The sequence below is a fragment of the Urocampus carinirostris genome, chromosome 11 (genome assembly GCF_059441175.1).
Source record: "Urocampus carinirostris isolate Australia breed hairy pipefish chromosome 11, RoL_Ucar_1.0, whole genome shotgun sequence".
NCBI classification, from domain to species: domain Eukaryota; kingdom Metazoa; phylum Chordata; class Actinopteri; order Syngnathiformes; family Syngnathidae; genus Urocampus; species Urocampus carinirostris.
The window spans coordinates 13928733-13948753 of NC_142359.1; the positions used below are offsets into that span (position 1 = coordinate 13928733).

The 20021-nt window shown below is 42.6% G+C and overlaps 2 protein-coding genes across 2 annotated transcripts; one reads left to right on the top strand and one right to left on the bottom strand.

The window, feature by feature from the left end:
- The first annotated feature begins 1050 nt into the window (after window positions 1-1050).
- tada2b (transcriptional adaptor 2B) lies at window positions 1051-8999 on the top strand. Its single transcript, XM_088348058.1, has 2 exons — window positions 1051-1483; window positions 3239-8999. Exons 1-2 carry the CDS (start codon window positions 1094-1096, stop codon window positions 4400-4402), a joined length of 1554 nt encoding a protein of 517 aa, XP_088204184.1. The 5' UTR covers window positions 1051-1093; the 3' UTR covers window positions 4403-8999.
- A 1200-nt stretch (window positions 9000-10199) lies between these two features.
- On the bottom strand, window positions 10200-16738 carry grpel1 (GrpE-like 1, mitochondrial). The gene is made up of 4 exons (XM_088348069.1): window positions 16576-16738; window positions 13860-13998; window positions 13704-13785; window positions 10200-12052 (listed from the first exon to the last, which is right to left on the bottom strand). Exons 1-4 carry the CDS (start codon window positions 16629-16631, stop codon window positions 11706-11708), a joined length of 624 nt encoding a protein of 207 aa, XP_088204195.1. The 5' UTR covers window positions 16632-16738; the 3' UTR covers window positions 10200-11705.
- Between the last annotated feature and the right edge of the window lie 3283 nt (window positions 16739-20021).

Below are 20021 nucleotides of genomic sequence, written 5' to 3' on the forward strand. Positions count from 1 at the left end.
GCTGAAAATGAAAATCTCCATTCTGATCCCTGAATGTGGTTGAAGCTTAAAGTACAGTAGACGTACTTCACAATTCATTTACGGTTAGTTTTTGCCGTGTGTTAATCATGTTTTGATTTCTTGACCATGGTCATAAAACACACTCTGGCAGTACTGTTTTTTTTCCTAGGTCACAGAAGTCAAAAGTTACCTTTTTTTGCAAGGAGCCATGTTCAAAACAGTTCATTTATCGAAGGTTAAAGACATACATAAGAATCTGAATTAAAATGATTTGATTTTTCAACTCACATATTTAGTGTTTACTGTCACGACCAGAAAGGAATCAGGACCAAATTGCATAACGTTTACCACAGGTTTTACTGAAAGAAAAAGGAAGGGCTGCGCCCACGATCCGGTGTTCGCTGGACGCGAGAAGCAATTTGCTCTCGCACTCGTATTGTGATCCGAATACGGAAGTGGATCTTCCGTAGCGAGCGATGGCGGTGTCAGGGACGGAAAAACACGTCAGTAGCCGGGACAGGGAGAGCAAAAAAACGTAGTCTGAAACGAGTCGTAAGCCAGGACGGGAGTATAAGTAGTCAGGATCAAAAATGGGTCGTAAGCTGGGACGGGGGAGCAGACATGGTCGGGATCAAAACAAATCGTAGCCGGAGACAAACGGGACAGGCGGGAGTCAGGGTTAAAAAAGGCTTGCCTTGTATCAACAGAGGTTCGCAGATGGACTGACAACAGGAGAATGACAGGACTGGGTTTAAATAGGGAGACAATCACAGCCTGTAGCGGTTGGCGCCAATTGAGCGGGCACAGGTGATTCACATCGGTAATCATGACAGTTTACTGATAGATTGATATTCTTACGTGTATATATGTAAGGGATTTTTAAACGTATTTGATAAAAAACATAACTCCCTTTCAGCAAAATAGCCACAAAAAAACCTTAGTTAAGCCCACCCACGTTTAGATACACTCATTAAAACGTTGACTTCGCGTGATGGGTTTGTAATTTTTTTTAATTGTAGCCTAGTTTTAAACTTATTTCATCGACATTATACACCGCGGTGTATAACTGCAAATAAAATGTTTTTGGCATTTTATGTTAATAACAATAAATACAATCTTGAATCTCGAAGCCCTGTCCTGTAGAGGGCGGGCGTTCGTTCGTCACTGCGCATGCGCGAGCGATCTGCCTCCCAACAACAAGCAGCCTGCCAAGATGGCGGACCTGGGGAAGAAGTACTGCGTGAACTGCTTGGCCGACGTAACCAATCTGCGGCTTCGCTGCACCGACTGTCCCGATATCGAGCTGTGCCCCGAGTGCTTCTCGGCGGGCGCAGAAATCGGCAACCACCGGAGATGGCATGGCTACCAGCAGGTCGACGGCGGGCGCTTCTCGCTCTGGGGTCCAGAAGCCGAGGGAGGATGGACGAGCAGGGAAGAGCAGTCGCTCCTCGATGCCATCGAACAGTACGGTTTTGGAAACTGGGTAACAACTTTTTCCTCTTCATTGACTTCATGAAGCAAAGCAAGATGTAAACATAATTAATCAACTCATTTAATGCTATACGTTTCTCTTGAACTGGAAATGCAGGTGCCGGCCAATTTTAGCCATTTTGACTCATTTTAAAGTCCTACAAAAAAGGTATGGTAGGACATATCAAAAGAAAGCCTGAACCCTCGTCTTTCATTTGAAAACAACTATGTTTTTAGCTTTTACCATTGTGAAATAAACAACAATTGAACATTGCTAAGTTTCTTGAAAGATTCGAAAACAGCTTTTTGAAAAAGATTGCATTCAAGCCTAATTTTTTCTGGTGCTTTTTATTTTGCATTTGTGATACCTCTAATATCCAAACAATGCTTTCCGTAGACATTTTATTGCAAGAACACTGAACCTATGCATGAACTTTGCAAGAACTTTTCAGCATCCGATGTTTCTGGTGACCACACGATTCCGGTCACTCTGGGGCCACAACCACACACTCAATTGCTGGAGAGAAGGGGTATAGCAACATGTAGAAGTGGGGGCTCCTTGATGTGTGGATAACGCCATTCCTGACATCTAGTGGTCATTGAATCAAATGAAAATTTGGTTTCAAACAAGCTTTCTTTTATTGCAACATATGGTTGGTTGGTTGGATCCTTTAACCACTAGGGTCATAGGGGCACCATTTGCTGTGTTGTGTCTTGGGCAACTACAGCCTGGTGGAGCCCATGCCGACAAATGTTTCCACCCGGTCACGAACCCGGGACCTTTTGCGTGTCGGGCGAATGTGCAAACCACTGCACTAAGAAAACTAATCATTTGTGGTGGGTGGGTGTATCGCTTAATAACTAGGGTTTTAGGGGCACTTCCTGTGGTGTGTTTTGGGCAAGTACAGCCTGGTGGTCCCCACACCTGTCCAGGCCAACACATGTTTCCATCTTTCGCGGCGAATGTGCTAAACACTGCACTACGAAAACACCAGCAAAATATACATGTGAATAAAATGTACAATGCCTGTCATCAAAACTGTATTGGCTTGAATGTTACTTGAATCTTACTGAGACGCGTCAGACTGCGTTTTGTTTAACTTTTGACTGTTTTCGTTAAATGTTGGTGCGTCTCCTAAGTTCTCTTGCAGCCATCACGTTCAATAATGATACGTAACCATGGTTTTCTTACAACCGTTAGTGTAGTAAATCCAGGAGAGTAAAATATTTACAAATACAGAATAGTAAAAAAATGTTTTCTCTATGCCGTAGTGCAACCCAACGTGTGATTCACATTCATCTTTTTCGGCCAATTGCAGGCTTTGTTTCGCCCCTTTAGCTTATGCGAGCCTGTAAATGATAAAGAGGATCCGCCCCCTTTACCTCCGAATAACTTTAGCCATTAGTGACTGATTCAAATGATGATTGACACATTGGTTAGGAAATGAAACGCCGGTATATAAATCCCAGCATACACGGCGGACTACTTCGCCTTCGAGGGAAAATCGAGTCGGCGGCTGCTTGCCTTAGTTGCAAGACTTTGCGACTTAATATTAATCCATATATAAGGCGCACCGTATTATAAGGCGCACGGTCAGCTTTTGAAAAAAATAAAGGCTTTTAGGTGGGCCTTATAGTGCGGAAAATACGGTACTCGTGAAAAGAGCCATGTATGGCTCCCGAGCCATAGGTTCCCTACCCCTGGTGTATTTCTATTATCGATTTTTGTCCACTCACGGTGGAGTATTTTTGCCTTCTTGTCTTTAAGGAGGACATGGCCGCACACGTGGGAGCCAGCCGCACTCCCCAGGAAGTCATGGATCACTACGTCACCATGTACATCCATGGCAACCTGGGAAAGGCCTGCATCCCGGACAGCATTCCCAACCGTGTAACGGACCACACCTGCCCCGGCGGAGGAGCGCTTTCGCCCAGCCTCACCGTCCCCCTCCCGCCTCTCGACATCAGCCTGGCAGAGCAGCAGCAGCTCGGCTACATGCCGTTGCGAGACGACTACGAGATCGAGTACGACCACGACGCCGAGAAGCTCATCAGCGGCCTCTCGGTCAACTACGACGACGAGGACGTGGAGATCGAGATGAAGCGGGCGCACGTGGACATGTACGTGCGCAAACTACGCGAGCGGCAGCGGCGCAAGAACATCGCTCGGGACTACGGTCTGGTGCCCGTTTTTCTGGGCCGTGACAAAAAAGAAACGCGGGACAGGGACAAGTCGCCGGGAGTCGCGGGCACGGCGCTCGGAGCTGCCGTAAGCTCCACTGTGCCGGGTCCCGCCACCACGCAGGGAACAGGTCCCGTGATGCCCACCACGCCAAAAAGGAAGGTCAACAAAGATGAGAAAGAGCAACGTTCGCGCCTACGGGGGCTCTGCCAGTTCATGGCCCACCGAGAAGTGGAGGAGCTGTTTGAGAACATGCACAAAGAGCGTGCGCTGAGGGCCAAAGTAAGGGAGCTGCAGCGCTGTCGGCGTAACGGCATCGCCCGTCTTGACGAGGCGGCCGAGTACGAGGCTGCGCGCCATAAACGGGAGAAGCGCAAGGAGAACAAAACCGTCGTGGTTTCCAAGCGAGGTGGCGGTCCAGGTTCCGGAGGAGCACCGGGAGGGGCGGCCGGGGGTCTCGGGTCCGGCTGCGTGGTTAAGGAGGAAGCCAAAGATGGCGAGTTCGCCACCATCGAGAACTTGGCGGGCTTCGAGATGCTGTCGGAGCGTGAGAAGGTGCTGTGCAGCTCCCTCAACCTGTACCCCGCGCGCTACTTGACCGTCAAAACCATCATCATCAAGGACCAACTGCAGAAGAGACAGGGCGTTCCCTCCAAGAGTCGGCTACCCAGTTACCTGGACAAAGTCCTCAGGAGACGCATCGTCAGCTTCCTGACTCAGAGTGGATGGATATCCAGAGACGCTGTTTAGAACTGCAAAATGACTGTATTTTCAGTACTGTCAGGCGCACCCTCCAAAACTAGCTTTATGTCTGATATTTTTCATACTTAAGGCGATTGAATATGAGACTACAGTGTTTCCCAGGTAAATATAAATGCAATGCATCTTACATTGCAATGCAATAATATGTGCCATGATCACAAATGACATAAAATCGTATGCAATGGAAATCGAACCCGACTAGTGACAGTGAGACCGCTGACACTTTATCACTGGGCCAACAGTTGTCAGATGACGTTATCTGGTTGTCATACCATTTATACCATGGTGCTAAAACACTGATTTGCATAGTACATTCTTAAAGGTTTAATCAGGGGTCCCCAAACTTTTTCCCGTGAGGGCCACATCATTTTCCCTTTCTCTAATGAAGGTGCGTGTATTAGTTTTTGACAAATAACGTCACGGTTGCCTTAATGTAAAAATTGTTTTCCAGAATGGCAAAATCAAATGACTCTTCTGGGTCCTTCATAGTACGACAGTCAGAAAATAAATAATAACACTAATACTGAAATAAATAACCAAATTTGAAAACATTCATGCAACAAAAACAGGTCCAAGACCAGTGGTATAGATGACTTGTGAAAAGGCAGTAGATTTTATCTTATCACACTTTTGTAGTTATGGTACTAGAGATAAATGCTTTTTTCATTGTGCGTTTCACATGTTACAAGGACAATATATTGGTCATCTCTCCTAAGCATTCTGACAAATGTATTGCCCTACATACGTGAAATGCACAAGGAAATTAACATTTGTCACACTGCTTGGAATAGCATAGATGACAAATTAATTGTCCTTGTAACATATGAAACGCACAACGAAAAATAACAGTCGTCTCTGGTAATGTTACCAAAGATGGTTTGATAATCAAATACAGCCCAATGCCTTTTCATATGTTATCTTTATCACTGTAGTCCAGTGGGCTCTCACCGCTGCAACACCGGTTCTTTTAAAGGTCTGTCAAATTGTTCTATGGTAGTGATCAGAGGGTAGTGCCAATTGTGGAGGTGGCTGTATCCGGCCCGCAGCCTTTGTTTGGGGACCACTGGGTAAAAACTGTCCACTTATTCACCTGAGCGTCAATAACTTCTTAGTTTATTATATATTTGTACGTTAAAAGAACTTGTGGCACTTTGTTGAAAGACTGGTTTCTCCATTCTCTAACATTCATTGATGAAGAAGTGAAAGGACTGTTTAACCTAATAGAATGCACTTTCACAAATCAGTGTTCCTGGCACTGTAAAAATATTGCGATAATGAGATAAGGTCCGATGCCTTCTCGTAGGTTATTTGTATCAATGGTGGTCTAGTGGTAATTTGTGGTCATTCTCACCATAGCTGCTCAGGTTCAATCCCTGTTGTGTGCAATGTTTTGCAATTTAGGTCACCGATGTTTATCAATTATTGCACAGTTACTCCTCAAATATTACCGTAAAGCCTTGTATGGTAACGCATACAGATAATTACATTTATATAAGCCGCACCCGATTATAATGCACACTTTCAAATTTCTGGCCAAATTGGAGTTTCGAGGTGCGCCCTTTAGTTCCGGAAAATACGGTACATTGTGAATGTTAACAGGTGAAGCCTCGTTTGTGCCGAAGGATGCGTTCCAGGAGCTTCCTTAAAAGTCCAAATACGTTTTTGGAGAACATTTTTGGCCTCCATCTTCTGGTTACAGCTCTCACGGGCAAAAGGCGAAGAACAATTTCCCGCAGAATAAACACGAGCACTGTGATCAGCAGGTGGAATCGGGCTTCAGGGTTGACGGCCAGAACAGGTCAGTGGTTTCGCTTATCGCATCGACAAAATGTGAATCGGAACATCCACTCGAAGGAAACTTCTTCTAATTCGTATTACTTGAAGCTCATTTCAGATTTTGTACAAAACACAATACCTTTATGAATTCAAAAATACTTTTTTAAAAATATTCACTTGCATGACAAAAACACTTCATGCAAAACCCAAAATGTGCTAATGAAATTTGCATGGGTGTTGCCGGTTTAATTATACATCTTCACCAATATTACCGGACTAATGTGGATATTTTTTAGCCTAATGTCAATACAGAATCAAAATTGATTATAATTGATAAAGAAGCCAATTAAACAAATAAGATTAGTATTTTATTTAATTAACCCTCGTGGCATGCAGGAATTTCGTTTGTTCAATCAAAGAGAGAGCCAACACAAACGTAAACACTTGACTTTAAATTTCCCCCCGGGTTGTGAAAACATGTAGACGCTTAAAACTGGATTTTCCTGATGCACTTGAACACCTCCTTAGTAATGTTTCATGGGTTCATAAGGGGGTTTCAGGTCTCACAACATAACACACCCTGGCCAAGGTGTCGCTACTGCGGGCTATCGACCCCACGACTTGTGTTCAGGCGGCATCCCTGTCCCCATGGTTCTTTCCGGATCCAGAGCCATCTCGAGGTTTTTCAAGCAGTTTCAGTGGTGTTCTTGATGGCTCTGCTCCCTGCTATTTCTGTTATGCCCAGGGCACTTGGAGCTTTGTGGAAGGATTGCCCCACAAATCCTCTGCTGCCAACTTCAATGGGCATACATCTTGCCTTGGAGCCCTGGTGCTGATGGTTAATGACCAGCACTTGGTGCTTGGTCAGCTTCCTCTCATAAGCTTTCCCCATGCAGTTCTCCCACAGCACCGTCAACTCTATCAACACAAGCTTGTTGGTGCTCTCTGAGACCAGTCAGATGTCTGGCCTCAGGGTGATGCTGACGATGGGCTGGGGGAACTGCAGCTCCTTCAGGTCTACAGGGACCTGCCAGTCCTGTGCCATTGCCAAGATCCCTGCTGGTGCCTTCATGCACCTTGTCTTTGGCCTGGCTCCTTCTCTGACAAAAGCAGTTTTCCAGTTGGTGTTTCGTGCGAATAAATGCTTTTGCTCATGGATTCTGCAATAGGCTTCAGCACCTGGTTGTGTCGCCAGGTGTATCCCCCCCCAAGCTGAGAACTTTTAGGTAAGAGTTTAGAACGTCTGACAATAGTTCGTTCTCCTGAACACAATTTGGAGTCTTTGCTTGCCCCCAGGTTAAGAGGTTCTGTGGGCTAGGTAGGACATCACATACAAACCTGGACGAGGAAGCTGATGTGTTGGGGTTCAGCCTGCCACAGATCTAGCTATCCAGGTGACTTTACAGTCCCTGACATGTTCCCACGTGGTCCAGGTCACTCTGCCTGAAACCAGTTGCTCTGCTCGTTCTTCCTTCACTGCTGTGATTTATGTTACATGTGTTGCATTTGGGAGCCAACCACATACTATACGCAAAACATGCTTTGTACATTATTTTGACACATAGACCGCCATTAGAATCCATAATTCTGGGATTTTAGTATTTTTCTTTTCGGTGCTGTGGAATCAATTGTATACAAAGTATTAAAAAAAAGTTGAGTGTTCACCCCACACCAGCTGGTGACGTCAAAGCCTGAATAATGTTTGCCTTCAAACCACTGACTGGATAGTAAAGCCAAGATCGGGCTTGAAAAAAATTCACCCCGACCTGGACCTGCGGTGCGTGTATTTAAGCCGAACCAGCATTAGCTAGACTAATAAACTTGATGTAAGCAGATCCCGAATTAATATATTTTACTTATGAAGAGGTGGGATGTATTCTCCACAAAGAAAAAGAAACAAAGAACAATGACGGGTGGATAATTAAAAAAAAAAAACTCATATAGAGAAGCTCGGCCTGACCAAAGATCTTACCTCTACTAGTGAGGTTTTTGGGGAAACTGGTATCTATAAAAAAATGACATGTATTGAAATACATGAAAAACTATGTTTATGGACGGGTCTGATGCCACTGAACATTGTGAGTGGTTGGAAGTCAAAACATACTCATAAATTGCCGATTTATCACACTTGGAAATTCACGTCTAAATAATGTACACTGACATGCTTTGTGTCACACAATGCATGCTACGAGGGTTAAAAGCAATATGTATTGAGTAAAATTCTACAATGGGGAAGAAGTTACATATTGTAATATATTGAAGGGCTAGTTTCAATATATTAAATGTTCCTAATCTTCCTATTTGGTCTTATAAAAGCCGCATCTCATTGGAATTTATTCAGTGTTGCTGGGAATGCTGAGGTACTTCACTCACAGCATACAATTCATAATTAGGAGCTTCCTGTATTACGCTAACGCCGTCACCTCAACATTTGCAATACAGTGTGGTAATACTGTATTGATATACTCTATCGAAACTAAGGGCTGAAGAGCCATGTTTTGGAACGAGGGAAATATCAATATTGTGGGTCTGGATTTTGTATTGCATCATTACCCGAACATTAGCCAGTCGATGAGAAAGATTACCCGAGGTCTGTCGAGTGCAACCGTTCTCAATTTCCCGATGGCATTTTTACCCCGTCTCACAAAATGAATTGGACACATATTACATGTACAGTATTTTCCACCATGAAATTATTTTTAAATGGATTTTTCCAAGTTGAAAAATGGAATTTTTGTATTGCACAGATAAAGTGGGGTTTTCTGTCCTGGTGTGGCAGTGTCTTATGTATTAAACATAAAAACATGGATTTATAATGCTCAAACTTGTTTGATTGGAAGATTTTTTCCCCTTGTGGCCTCATCCACCTTTAATCAGGGAAGTAGCACTTTCTTATATTGGACTCTATATATATTAGGCCACACATTGAGCAGTTTGTATGGGTGCTTGAAATCCTCAAACACTTCAAAGATAGGATGCTTGAAGTTGTTGGCCTGTTTCTCAACATTTCTATTTAAAAATGACGCCGACTCTGCTCTCCTGGTGATGCGCTATACAATGGTATTTCTTCTTTCCTTGTGATTAACGGCAGCTGGCATTAATTTGTATGACATAGTCCCCTACAGGTCAAGCTCAAGGGGACAGGTCCTTGCTACACCTCAACAGGGCACTATGATTATAATAATAATAATAATTTCCTTGTATTGTCATTCTGTGTAACAATGTACACAGAACGAAATGTCGATTGCACCTGACCCGTTGTAGCGAGCCGATGCAACCGCAGCCAACAGAGGGCGCCGCCGACCACTTTTTAAGTCTTAGGAATGACTCGGCCGGGGCGCGAACCACCGACCTCCCAGTCTCAAAGCGGGCGCCTTACCATCTAGGCTACTGAGCTGGTACGGACATCTCTAACACGCCCTGCAAAAAATATATGGTATCGGTTCTCAGTGGTAATTTATAACGGGAAGAACTTCCTGCAACTAAAAATTTTAGCAACAAATTGTCAATTTTAACCATCACGTATATGCGGAGAAATTTGTCTCAAACAAATCTCATCTCTCATTAGCTACACCGCTTATCCTCAGTAGGGTCGCGAGGGTGCTGGAGCCCATCCCAGCAATCATCGGGCAGTGGGCAGAGGACACCCTGAACTGGTTGCCAGCCAATCGCAGGGCACACAGGGACAGACAACTCACTCGCTCAGTCACACCTAGGGACAATTTGGACCAGCCAATTCACCTGAAATGCATGTTTTTGGAATGTGGGAGAAAACCAGACTGCCCGGAGGAAACCCACGCAAGCACAGGGAGAACATACAAACTCCGCACAGGAAGTCTGGAGCTGGATTTGAACCCACGCAGGAGGTTCCCATGACATGAACTGTGCCGCACATGCGCTAAACACTGCGCCGCCGTGCTGCCCCAGAAACAAATCAATTGGCAATTTACATTAAAATCCCCAAAACAAATGTCTTTATAAATATGCACACAAAATTAAAAATCACATATGTAAATCACAGATTTATTATTGACTGCCAAATACATGATTCACACCGAATTTCTTCTTTTAATGGTATTGGAGAAATTGGCTTTGGAAGTCCTTAAAAAGTACTTGAATTTAGCCAAGAAAAAGGGGTACAAACCCTGGATTCACTGCTCTAACCGCTACTGCCATTTTAATCAAAGGCACAGTGTGTATTATTTTAAGACTTAATGTGATTTGTCTCAAGCAAGGGTCTCAAAAAATGAGTTAGGGGCTGCTGGAGCTGGAGTCCAGATGATGTTAAGCCAAATGTAATTTTCGACCCCCAAAAAAGCGCTGGTAAAAATATTCCGCTGTTCTTAAAGGGACAGTAAAATTTGCCCGCTAAATGTTGTTGTAATATGTTGCGCAACCAAAAACGAGTCCTACAAGACACAAGGAAGAATACCAAGTATGGAGACCATTTTTACTCATGCGTTAACAAAGAGAAAAAGGGGGGAAATTAACTTAAGCAAAATTGGGAAAAAGGCTTAAGAAAAAAGTGAAAAGAAAAATGGGGGTAAGCGCAAAATAGGAAAATGGGGTTAAAAGAATTAAGAAAAAAACACCCAAAAACTGATTTAGCTAGTTTTTCTTGCTTTTCCCCCCTTTCATCTACTTTTGAAATAAAATGTATAAAGGTGACATTTGATCACTTCGAATCTCAGTAGTTATTCTTCCTTGTGCTTTGTAGCACTCGTTTTCAGTTGCATGACAATACAGCGACAACTAGTAGTCAACTCATTCACACCGTCCCCCTAACTTATTAGGTTGGGGGCCTTAAACTATTATGAGTCATCCGGTCAGTATTCATTCATTTTTGCTTGTTTACAGGTGGTGTCCGGAACTTGAAATTTTTCTACTTTTTACCATCATCTATTGGCTTAGTTATGATTGCAGCTCATTCCTCGAACACCGACCACCTATTTTAAGGGGTCTATGTTTGCATCTGGACTGTATTTGAAAAATTGTATTTTCAAGCTACACTAACAAAATACCTCAGGGACGGGCATTAAGCCACTCTTCACCCCCCTAATGTGTGAAGTCCTGGAACGGTGATGCTCAAAGTAAGACAAAAGTAGATTGGGGGGGAAAACTACAAAGGCTCTTTAAACTCAATCGGCATTGTCAACACAGACTTAATGAGACAATGTTACTTTTTAAGGACACCTCAACTGACGCACCTCACCCTCAAATCGTTAGTTTTTGGAATGGATTTTGTTTTTACCACAAGAAGGCGCTAAATAATACACACTGTCCCTTTAAGGAATACAAAAGTCTTAGCATTGATGATAGCTAATTCGATGGATTTTGTGGTGTTAGCATTACACGCATGATAATTTTCTGTCTTGTTGGTTATATTTTTAACCTGGTCACACCTTGGTTTTAACCAAGAGGGTCTAACAATGAAAAATCTGGGCCGAGGTCCGAGTTTGGTCAGTTTATTTGGAAGGTTCTCTCCGGTGGATTGTCCATCTCGTCTTCGGCTTCCTCAAGAAGCTTTGGCCACGCCGACCAGTGCCGGCCTGAGAGTACGGCCGTGCAGCTTGTAGCCCACTTTGGTGACCACGGTGATGGTGCCGGGTTCCTTCCCCTCGGCGGGAGCGTGAAAGAGCGCCTCGTGCTCGTACGGGTCGAACTTAAGCCCGTGCGGGTTGAGCTTGACCAGACTGTGCTTGGTGAACACCTTTTGGATTTGGACCTCCGTCATTACCAGACCGTCGTAGAGGTTCTTCAGGTGAGGGTTCTGGTTGCTCACTTCTTCCTTGGGCACGCTTTCTTTAGCCTTCTCCAAAATGTCTGCCACTTCCAACAGGTCCTCGCAGAAGCCTTGGATACCTGGTGGTGACGGAATTACAGTCAGAGCTCTATATACGAGCACCTCAAGACAAGAAGGATTCAATACGAGTTATTCACACCGAAAATTTTGCCCACTAGATGGGAAAATCCAGGTCACGAGGCTTCCACTAGAGAGCGCTGGTTCCAGTTTGCGCATGCAAACTAATACAGGCTCAAAGAAAACTAAAATTTTTGTCTCCGTTCAGTATCTTTAATTTCAAGTATAGAGTAAGTGCTAACCGAACTTCAACGTTTCTCACATGCTCAGTCACCCTCCCCCCCCATCTCCGTTACACCGACTTGTTTAACAGTGCTCATAATAATCTCACATTTTATTTCGTTAATACCTTATTACTGTAGTTTTACGTTTAATTACTATTTGAATGTGTTTTTAGCCCTCATCTCAGTTGCACCGACTCGCTCAATGGTATTGCCAGTGTTTGAAATAATGTCTGCCCGGACGCCGGAGGCGTGCATCTTTTACGTCGGGCGTACAACTTTCACAACGTCTTTGCCCAGGTGGCCAACTTTTTCGAAAAAAAAAGAGATTTATTTTCGAATCAAACGTTTGCGTTATTCCAATTTCGAAATCTTCGTTCGGTTTGAAAATCTCTGAATTTTGGTTCGTTTGGTAATTTGCATACTCGGCAAACAATCAGAAGCCTCGAATAACTGTGCTTCCGGACTCTCCTGAGCGTTACAAGGTCGTGCATTTGCATATCATTTTCCAAAGTAGACGCACAGAGAACACAAGAAAAATCGATAAGTGGTTAGGAATCAAGCCAAAACCCCAGCCCCAGAAGAAATATTCAAAAGAAGCTAACAAAATTAATGACGCTACAAAACGTAAACATACATTAAAAGCATCGTGGAAAGAGGAGTTCACGTGGCTTGTAGCCGACGACGCAAATATTGCATTAATGAAGGTGAGTAAATACAGGTACATACTGATGGCAGATGGAAAACAGCCATGCAATAAATGTTGTAAGTAGATTTATAATAAACTTCATTTTAAAGTGTTGTTCTGTTATATATTAAAATGATCAATCCTTAATACTTGGCAACAATGTTTTTTTGCAATGAGTCTTCTTATTGTGCTTCAAGTTGTGAAAAATGGGGCAAGCAACTTGTGTAAAGTAGATTACATTTAGTTAATTGTGTATTTCTCTGTGTCCTATGTTACAAATATAGGACAAATTAACTTGTTTTTCTTATTTGTGTTTTCTATTTTTCCATTTTGAATGTATAAGTAATCATTTAAATATACACACAGTCTAATTTTAATACACACATACTTCAGGTATTTTCGTTGTAAGGAAAAGACGTATATGTGACGTCATGATATTTTCTACGCATGCGCGGAGCCCTGAATAAAACGGGACTGCTCCTTGTAAACGGTGTGAGAGGAGATTGGACTGATCCGTCGGATCGTACCACTTTCCGCTCCCCCCGTTGTACAGCGGCCCATTTCAACTACAAATTTGCTTTCTGCCTGATTGCTTTAGTCAATAGTGGATTCATATCTCGTTAATATCTTGTTACTCGTTACAATTTGAGATACGAGCAAAATCCTTGAAGGAATTAAGAATGTACGTAGAGGTCACACTGGATAGTATTTTGCACACCAGTCAATAAATCGTTTTGCTTTTACCATATAACTTTGCTTCCTGAATCATCCTTTGACTCCTCGTCCGCAGGTTTTCCGTGTCGGCCAAGGCCCGCTTGTATTTGTCCTGTGGGTGGCAAAAGCGGCGGTTGGGGTAAGAGATTCGGAGTTGGGGGTTCCACGTGCCGGTGTTCGCCTTACAGTCATCTCCTTTAGTTGCTCCTCAAGCTGCGTCTTCTCAGCCACCATCTTTTCTGTCGCACCCTGTTCGGAAGATGCCTCATCTGAGCCGTGTCCGTTCTTCTGCTGTGCGGCTGTGCACAACCGCCGAGGGGAAGCTCTAGAGGTTCAAATTTACAGTAGTTAATGGATAGTCAATAAATGTAAAAATACACGACCATTCAAAAGGTTCTTGCACTAAAACACATCTCATAATTTAATGGTGATACGTTTTAAGGCCGCAACAACTAATCGGTAAAATGGATGATTAAAAGCGTTGGCAACTGATCTAATCATAAATTTTTTGTGTCAAGGGATTTATGAGCCACCAAGTACAGTGGAACCTCGGTTTTCGAACGCCTCTCAGTTCGAACAAATCGGAGTCCGAACAAAAATTTCGAGAAATTCTTGCTTCGCTGTTTGGTCAAAAATTCGGAGTTCGAACGCCGGTAATGCATGAGTGCGTACGCTAGAGTGCGATGCTGAGCGGCGTACGGGTGTAGATCGCCCCCACCCCTCGTGACCAACAGTTATCACGTGCGCACTTGCCTCTTTTTGCTTTCGCTTTTAATATCGGTGAACAGAGTGTTTTAGCCCCTAACTATGCCTCCAAAGAAGGTCGGTGCAAGCAGGACAGGTAAAAAAGGAAAAGTTGTTCGTACAACTATTGCCTTTAAGAAAGACATAATAGCTAAATATGAAAGAGGTGTGCGAGTTTCCGATCTTGCTAGGGAATACAGCATGCGCCTTCTGCTGACCACCACAAAGGTAAGAAATCCTATTCATAATTCTTTTCTTTATCTTTTTTTTTTTTACACGTTCGTGTTAGCGTAATCTTTCGTACGGAAGATTTCGATAACGCGAACGTACGATTAGCCTGGGTTAGCTTCATGTCTAGTTAAACATTCATGGTCAACATTCAAGGTGTTGGAACAGATAAAAACGATTTATATTATTTTTAATGGGAAAAATGATTTCGGTGATTGAACAAATCGGTTCTCAAACAGGGTTCTGGAACGGATTATGGTCGAGAACCGAGGTTCCACTGTACGTTAAGTCGGTGCAAATAAACGTGAACACCATGCCGCTGGGATTTGTAGTACCGCTTTGGTCTGGCAGAGGGCGCCAAGTAGGTTTTTATGAAAAGTTTTTACATTTTAAAAAGTCCTAAATATTTACGTTGCATCATCAGTGTTTCTCACCAATGGACAAGACTGTGGTGGCCCGCCTCGTTTGCCGCCCCCCAAACGAGACCTCAAATCAGACTGCGAGGAGAACACCTTGCTGCCTGCCTGAGAGTCTCCATAAATGGACCAAGCCCTGAAGTGTTTACTTTTGAAAGAGCTATGGAAATTTTCTTTACAAAGCCAAGAAAAATTTAATGTTCAATGGCAGGGTGCAAAGTGTGTCAGTAGTGAGTGAATGAACAATGGATTGAAAGAGTGTGAATGAATTAGAATAGAATATACCTTTATTGTCATTGTTACAAAATGGGTTAACATATTGTGACAACAAAATTGGGCATGACACTCCAGTTTCACACATTCACAGTGAGGTAAAGAACCAAGAAGATAAGGTAAACAGAGAAGATAAGGTTAATGACTGTGTCATAGCTTTTTGACTTAAAATTAAATTTGCAATATTCTTGATATGCCTTTGTGTGCTCTTAAGGATGATACCAACCTGATACGTTCACGTACAGCAATTTATATTACATTCAGTGGTCTCAAAATGCCCTAAAGAGATACACCAGGCTTGAAAATGTAAACACACCCCACCCCGAAGGGTCAGAGACCTTCCCACCACAGTCTCCTAAAATCCTAAGGGAAACACTGATCATTCACGAACAAAATTGGCATGAAAGTGTTGAAACTTTATAGTTTAGGACAGTTTGATCATGAAACAAATTACGAAGGAACAGACCTGCTACATAAATACAGTGCAAGAAATCTGAAGTAAATAAAATAAAATGAAAAGATAATTACAATGACATACATTGACATGTTTGACTCTACCCAGGGGGCAAATTCTTGGGCATATAGTATATCATTTTCATATTGGGAATGTTTACCATATTCCAAGATTCGGCATCAAGTTCAACCAGACTTATTTCGGTTTTCTTCATTTAATGCGTGACTTAGAGCCAGACAGCCAAACAACATGGCAAACAATTTAGATTTTAGCGTTCACAAGCATTCTACCCAAAATTCAAGCACTTTTTAACCAATCAACACACACCACTAAAAGTCAAGCATTTCCACGGATTTCAAGCACCCGCACGAACCATGTGGACAACTGAAAAAGTGTGTGACTGGCTGATCCATAACTTTAGAATTATAGTGTTTGTACATACATTAAGCTTAATGAAAGTTACATACTGCTATTCACTTTAAAAACATTCTCAAAATACGTATTATTGAATACACAAGGTGACGTAACCTTGCCATGTCTTGACGTCATCAAAGTGCGCCCAGGTAGTGTTCGATAACTAGTCACAGACTGGTAAATTAACAATAACAAAAAATATAAAAGAAAAAACACCACATACGGTAGAAGACGCTTTTACTTCGGTGTATAGCAACAGGTTTTTATCTATGTCCAATGACATCGTCGTGCTATCCCAATGCTAACATTAACATGCTATTTACTTACCAGACATATTGACATACTTTCAAAGTCAAAGAAGAATTGAGCTAACCTTAAAACGTTGCGCAAAGCTCCAAGCGAGATGCTCCGTACACACAAATTCGCCATTTTTCGACTTGATGAGCTGAGCAAGAAGCTCCTTGGAACACACGCTAGACAGGACGCTAACCTGATGACCGTCGTTGCCAGAGCTGACCAATCAGGCTGAGGAAGAGGCGGAATCTAAGTTTTCGACCAATTGAATTTGGAAGTGGCGGTGACAACCGGATGTAGTTTGGTTGCGCTCGAGTAAACCTAAAAAAAAAAAAAAAAAAAGAAAAAAAAAGAAGAAGGTTACCAAGGACAATTGCTCTTATTAAAGGCGAACCCTCGCCAGAGTGCTACGGGGATAAAATATGTCATTAAATCAACAGAAGTGGTAATGTATTATTTAAAGAAAGTCATAACATAAACGCACCTTTTAAAAATATGACGTCTTCAATTGCCAAAAACTATTGAAGATGTACATTTGTCACCGTCGAATTACAAAGTGGACTCCTAAAATAAAAACTTAAAGGGACAGTGTGTATTATTTGACCACTAGATGTTGCTGTATTATGTAGTGCCACTGGAAACAAGTGCGTAAAAGCAAGAGGAGGAAGACTCAAAGCAATCAAACGGTGCCTTTTTCTTCTCATTTTTGTGCCCAGCCTCTTTTGGGGTTTTTGGGTACCCGTAGCGTCAAAATTGTGGGCAATTATTACACCTGCCTCTAGGTGAGGCTTTCATTATGTAAAATAAATTTTCTCAACCAACAGGTATGTTGATAAATGTCACGGTTGCCATGGCGGCCAATTGACCCCCGCCTGTGTGGTGCCAGCTGCGACTCGTTGACAGATTGGCTTTCCGTCTATTTGATGAAATGAAATGAAATGATCTGCATTTTATATAGCGCTTTTCAAGTCAATGACTTCCCAAAGCGCTTTACAATGTGCTCCACATTTCCCAATAGCGGCCTTGCAGCCATGTAAGGCGCTAACCTGCTTATTGGGGGTATTAGGGGTTCAGTGTCTTACCCAAGGACACTTCGACATGTAACACGGAGGAGCCGGGATTCGAACTGGGATCCCTTGATCCCAAGACGTGCGCTCTACCTCCTGAGCTACTGCCGCCCCAATAAATATTTAAGCTCAGTGCTCTCACTCTTCCTTTGTAAGTCCGTCAACAAACCTCTGCCCCGCATGACATCGGTTTTGACTCGGTCATGTTTCGTGTTGGTATATCCTGTCCGGTATTGTTCCCGTTTATTTGGTCCTGTTTAATATCTGTTTCCATTTTCTTTCCCGTCTAGTTTGTTCTGTTTAATTTCGATATCCTATTTTGATATCAATCCTGTTTGTCCCGTTGTTTAATATCGGTTTCCAGTTTCGTTCTTGTCTAGTTTGTCCGGTTTATTTTCAATATCCTGTTTTGATATCATCCCTGTTTGTCCTGTCCTGTCCGGTATCGACCACATCTTTCCCATATCTGCTCGGGCAATTGGTATCGATCTCGTCGGCCTCTGGCTTCCTATCACTCCACGCCAGACCGCTGCCCAACGTGCATGACACCCGTAATTTCCCGTAAAATAAAAGGCTTGTTTGAGAAACGTCATGCATTTGGGTCCTGATCCTGTTCCGGTTCTTGACAATAAATACCCGAGAGTACATGTATTTTTGTTTATCATTTAAACCATTTTGGTTAATTCTTTAATGAAGGATGTTTTTTTTCCAAACAATGCACACTGTCTCTTTAAGGATCAACCCACAATGCAAAAACATTTTGCTGAGCTAGTAGCAACAATAGTCAGATTAGCATGTTTTCTTTTCATCCCCTCAGAAAAACTCCAATGCTACTATACTGAGTCGCTTGTTGCCTTTATCTCTCTTCGTTGAGTTTTTAAATTTCCCAAACTGCTTGATTAATAACACATCAACTACCTAAATATTTATATTGCGGTCGATTTTATGAACTGATTTATAAAAGAAAACCTTTCTAAAGTAGTTGGATAGATAGATAAATAGATACTTTATTCATCTGCGTAGGGAAATTCACACTTCCAGCAGTATCCTTGTGTTGACAAATAAAATAATAAAATAAAGATATAGAATACAAAAATTCCCAATGTGACGTTTTGCTATATAGTATTTGAATAGTGCTGCGGAAAATACAAACTTTAATAAAAATAGGGTAATATGCAAATGTAGGGGTGGGCTTTAATGTGGGCTTTTACACCCCCAGGTGGAGTTAAAGAGCCTCATGGCATGAGGAAGATATTATCTCCTTAGTCTGTCCGTGGAACAAGTAGGTGGAACGTAGTAGCCCTATTGCGAGTTATTTAATCCAAATGATCAAATTCAGTGCATAAAAAAGGAATTTATTACTTTGCTATTACTCTTATTTAAACTTTTTATTTTATTATATATTTTTATATTTTGTGTGTTTCAAAACCAATCGAGAGATATGGTCCCTTTTTAAACAAGTAGACAATAAAACACAACTTGTGCAGGTAATTGCACGTGTGAAAAAAAATATATATATTAAAAAAAAAAAAAAAAATATATATATATATATATATATATATATATATATATATATATATATATATTCCTCATGTATTGATTTAAGATTCTTTCGGCAAATACAAAAAAATCAAAAACATCAATCAGCTTTTTTACCTTCCTCGTGCACATTTTTTCAAAGTCAAGTCACAGTTATTTGTATGGACCTTAATCACAAGATGTCTCAAAGGACTGCACAGGTTACAATGACCCCATCCCCTGATCTGAAACCAACATGCGGGCAAGGAAAAACCCAAAACCCTTAGCATGAGGATAATAAGAAACCTTGAGAATGTCAGAACCCGAACAGGAGGAGGACCCAGATGCTTAACGTTTTCACACAAGCTTTATTTTACGGGAATGGGGCAGTCATGCGCGTGAACGAAAACACCAGTGATTGGGCGATCGCTGGGCGGAAAAAGTAAGACAGAAGTCCGGCGTGGAAAAACAGGAAGCCAGGTACCGACGAGATCGATACCAGATACACGAGCAGATACCGGACAGGCAGGATCGATACCGAACAGGACAGACAGGATCAAAACCAGATACTGGAAATTGGAGTCAGATATCAGACAGGAAGAGACAGATGGAATCGATACCCAATACTGGAGACCGGAGTCAGATATCAGACAGGCCGAGACAGACGGGATCGATACCAGAGACTGGTGCAAGGTATCGGACAGGACGGGTCAGCCAGGATCGATACTAGATACACGAGCAGAAACTGAACAGACTGGATCGATGCTGGACAGGACGGGACAGACAGGATCGATACCAGAGACTGGAGTCAGATATCAGACAGGACGAGAGAGACAGGATTGATACTAGAGACTGGCGCCAGGACGAGATAGAGGGGATTGATACCCGATACTGGAGACTGGAGTCAAATATCAGACAGGACGAGGCAGACGGGATCGAT

Excerpts from the sequence above, each read along its gene's own strand:
- tada2b (XM_088348058.1), top strand. The coding sequence starts at position 1,094 with ATGTTAATAACAATAAATACAATCTTGAATCTCGAAGCCCTGTCCTGT. Across the intron at positions 1,484-3,238 it reads AGTACGGTTTTGGAAACTGG|GAGGACATGGCCGCACACGT; the intron begins GTAACAACTTTT and ends CTTGTCTTTAAG.
- grpel1 (XM_088348069.1), bottom strand. The coding sequence starts at position 16,631 with ATGGCGAATTTGTGTGTACGGAGCATCTCGCTTGGAGCTTTGCGCAAC. Across the intron at positions 13,786-13,859 it reads AGCAACTAAAGGAGATGACT|GACAAATACAAGCGGGCCTT; the intron begins GTAAGGCGAACA and ends TGCCACCCACAG. Across the intron at positions 12,053-13,703 it reads TCAGGAAGCAAAGTTATATG|GTATCCAAGGCTTCTGCGAG; the intron begins GTAAAAGCAAAA and ends CGTCACCACCAG.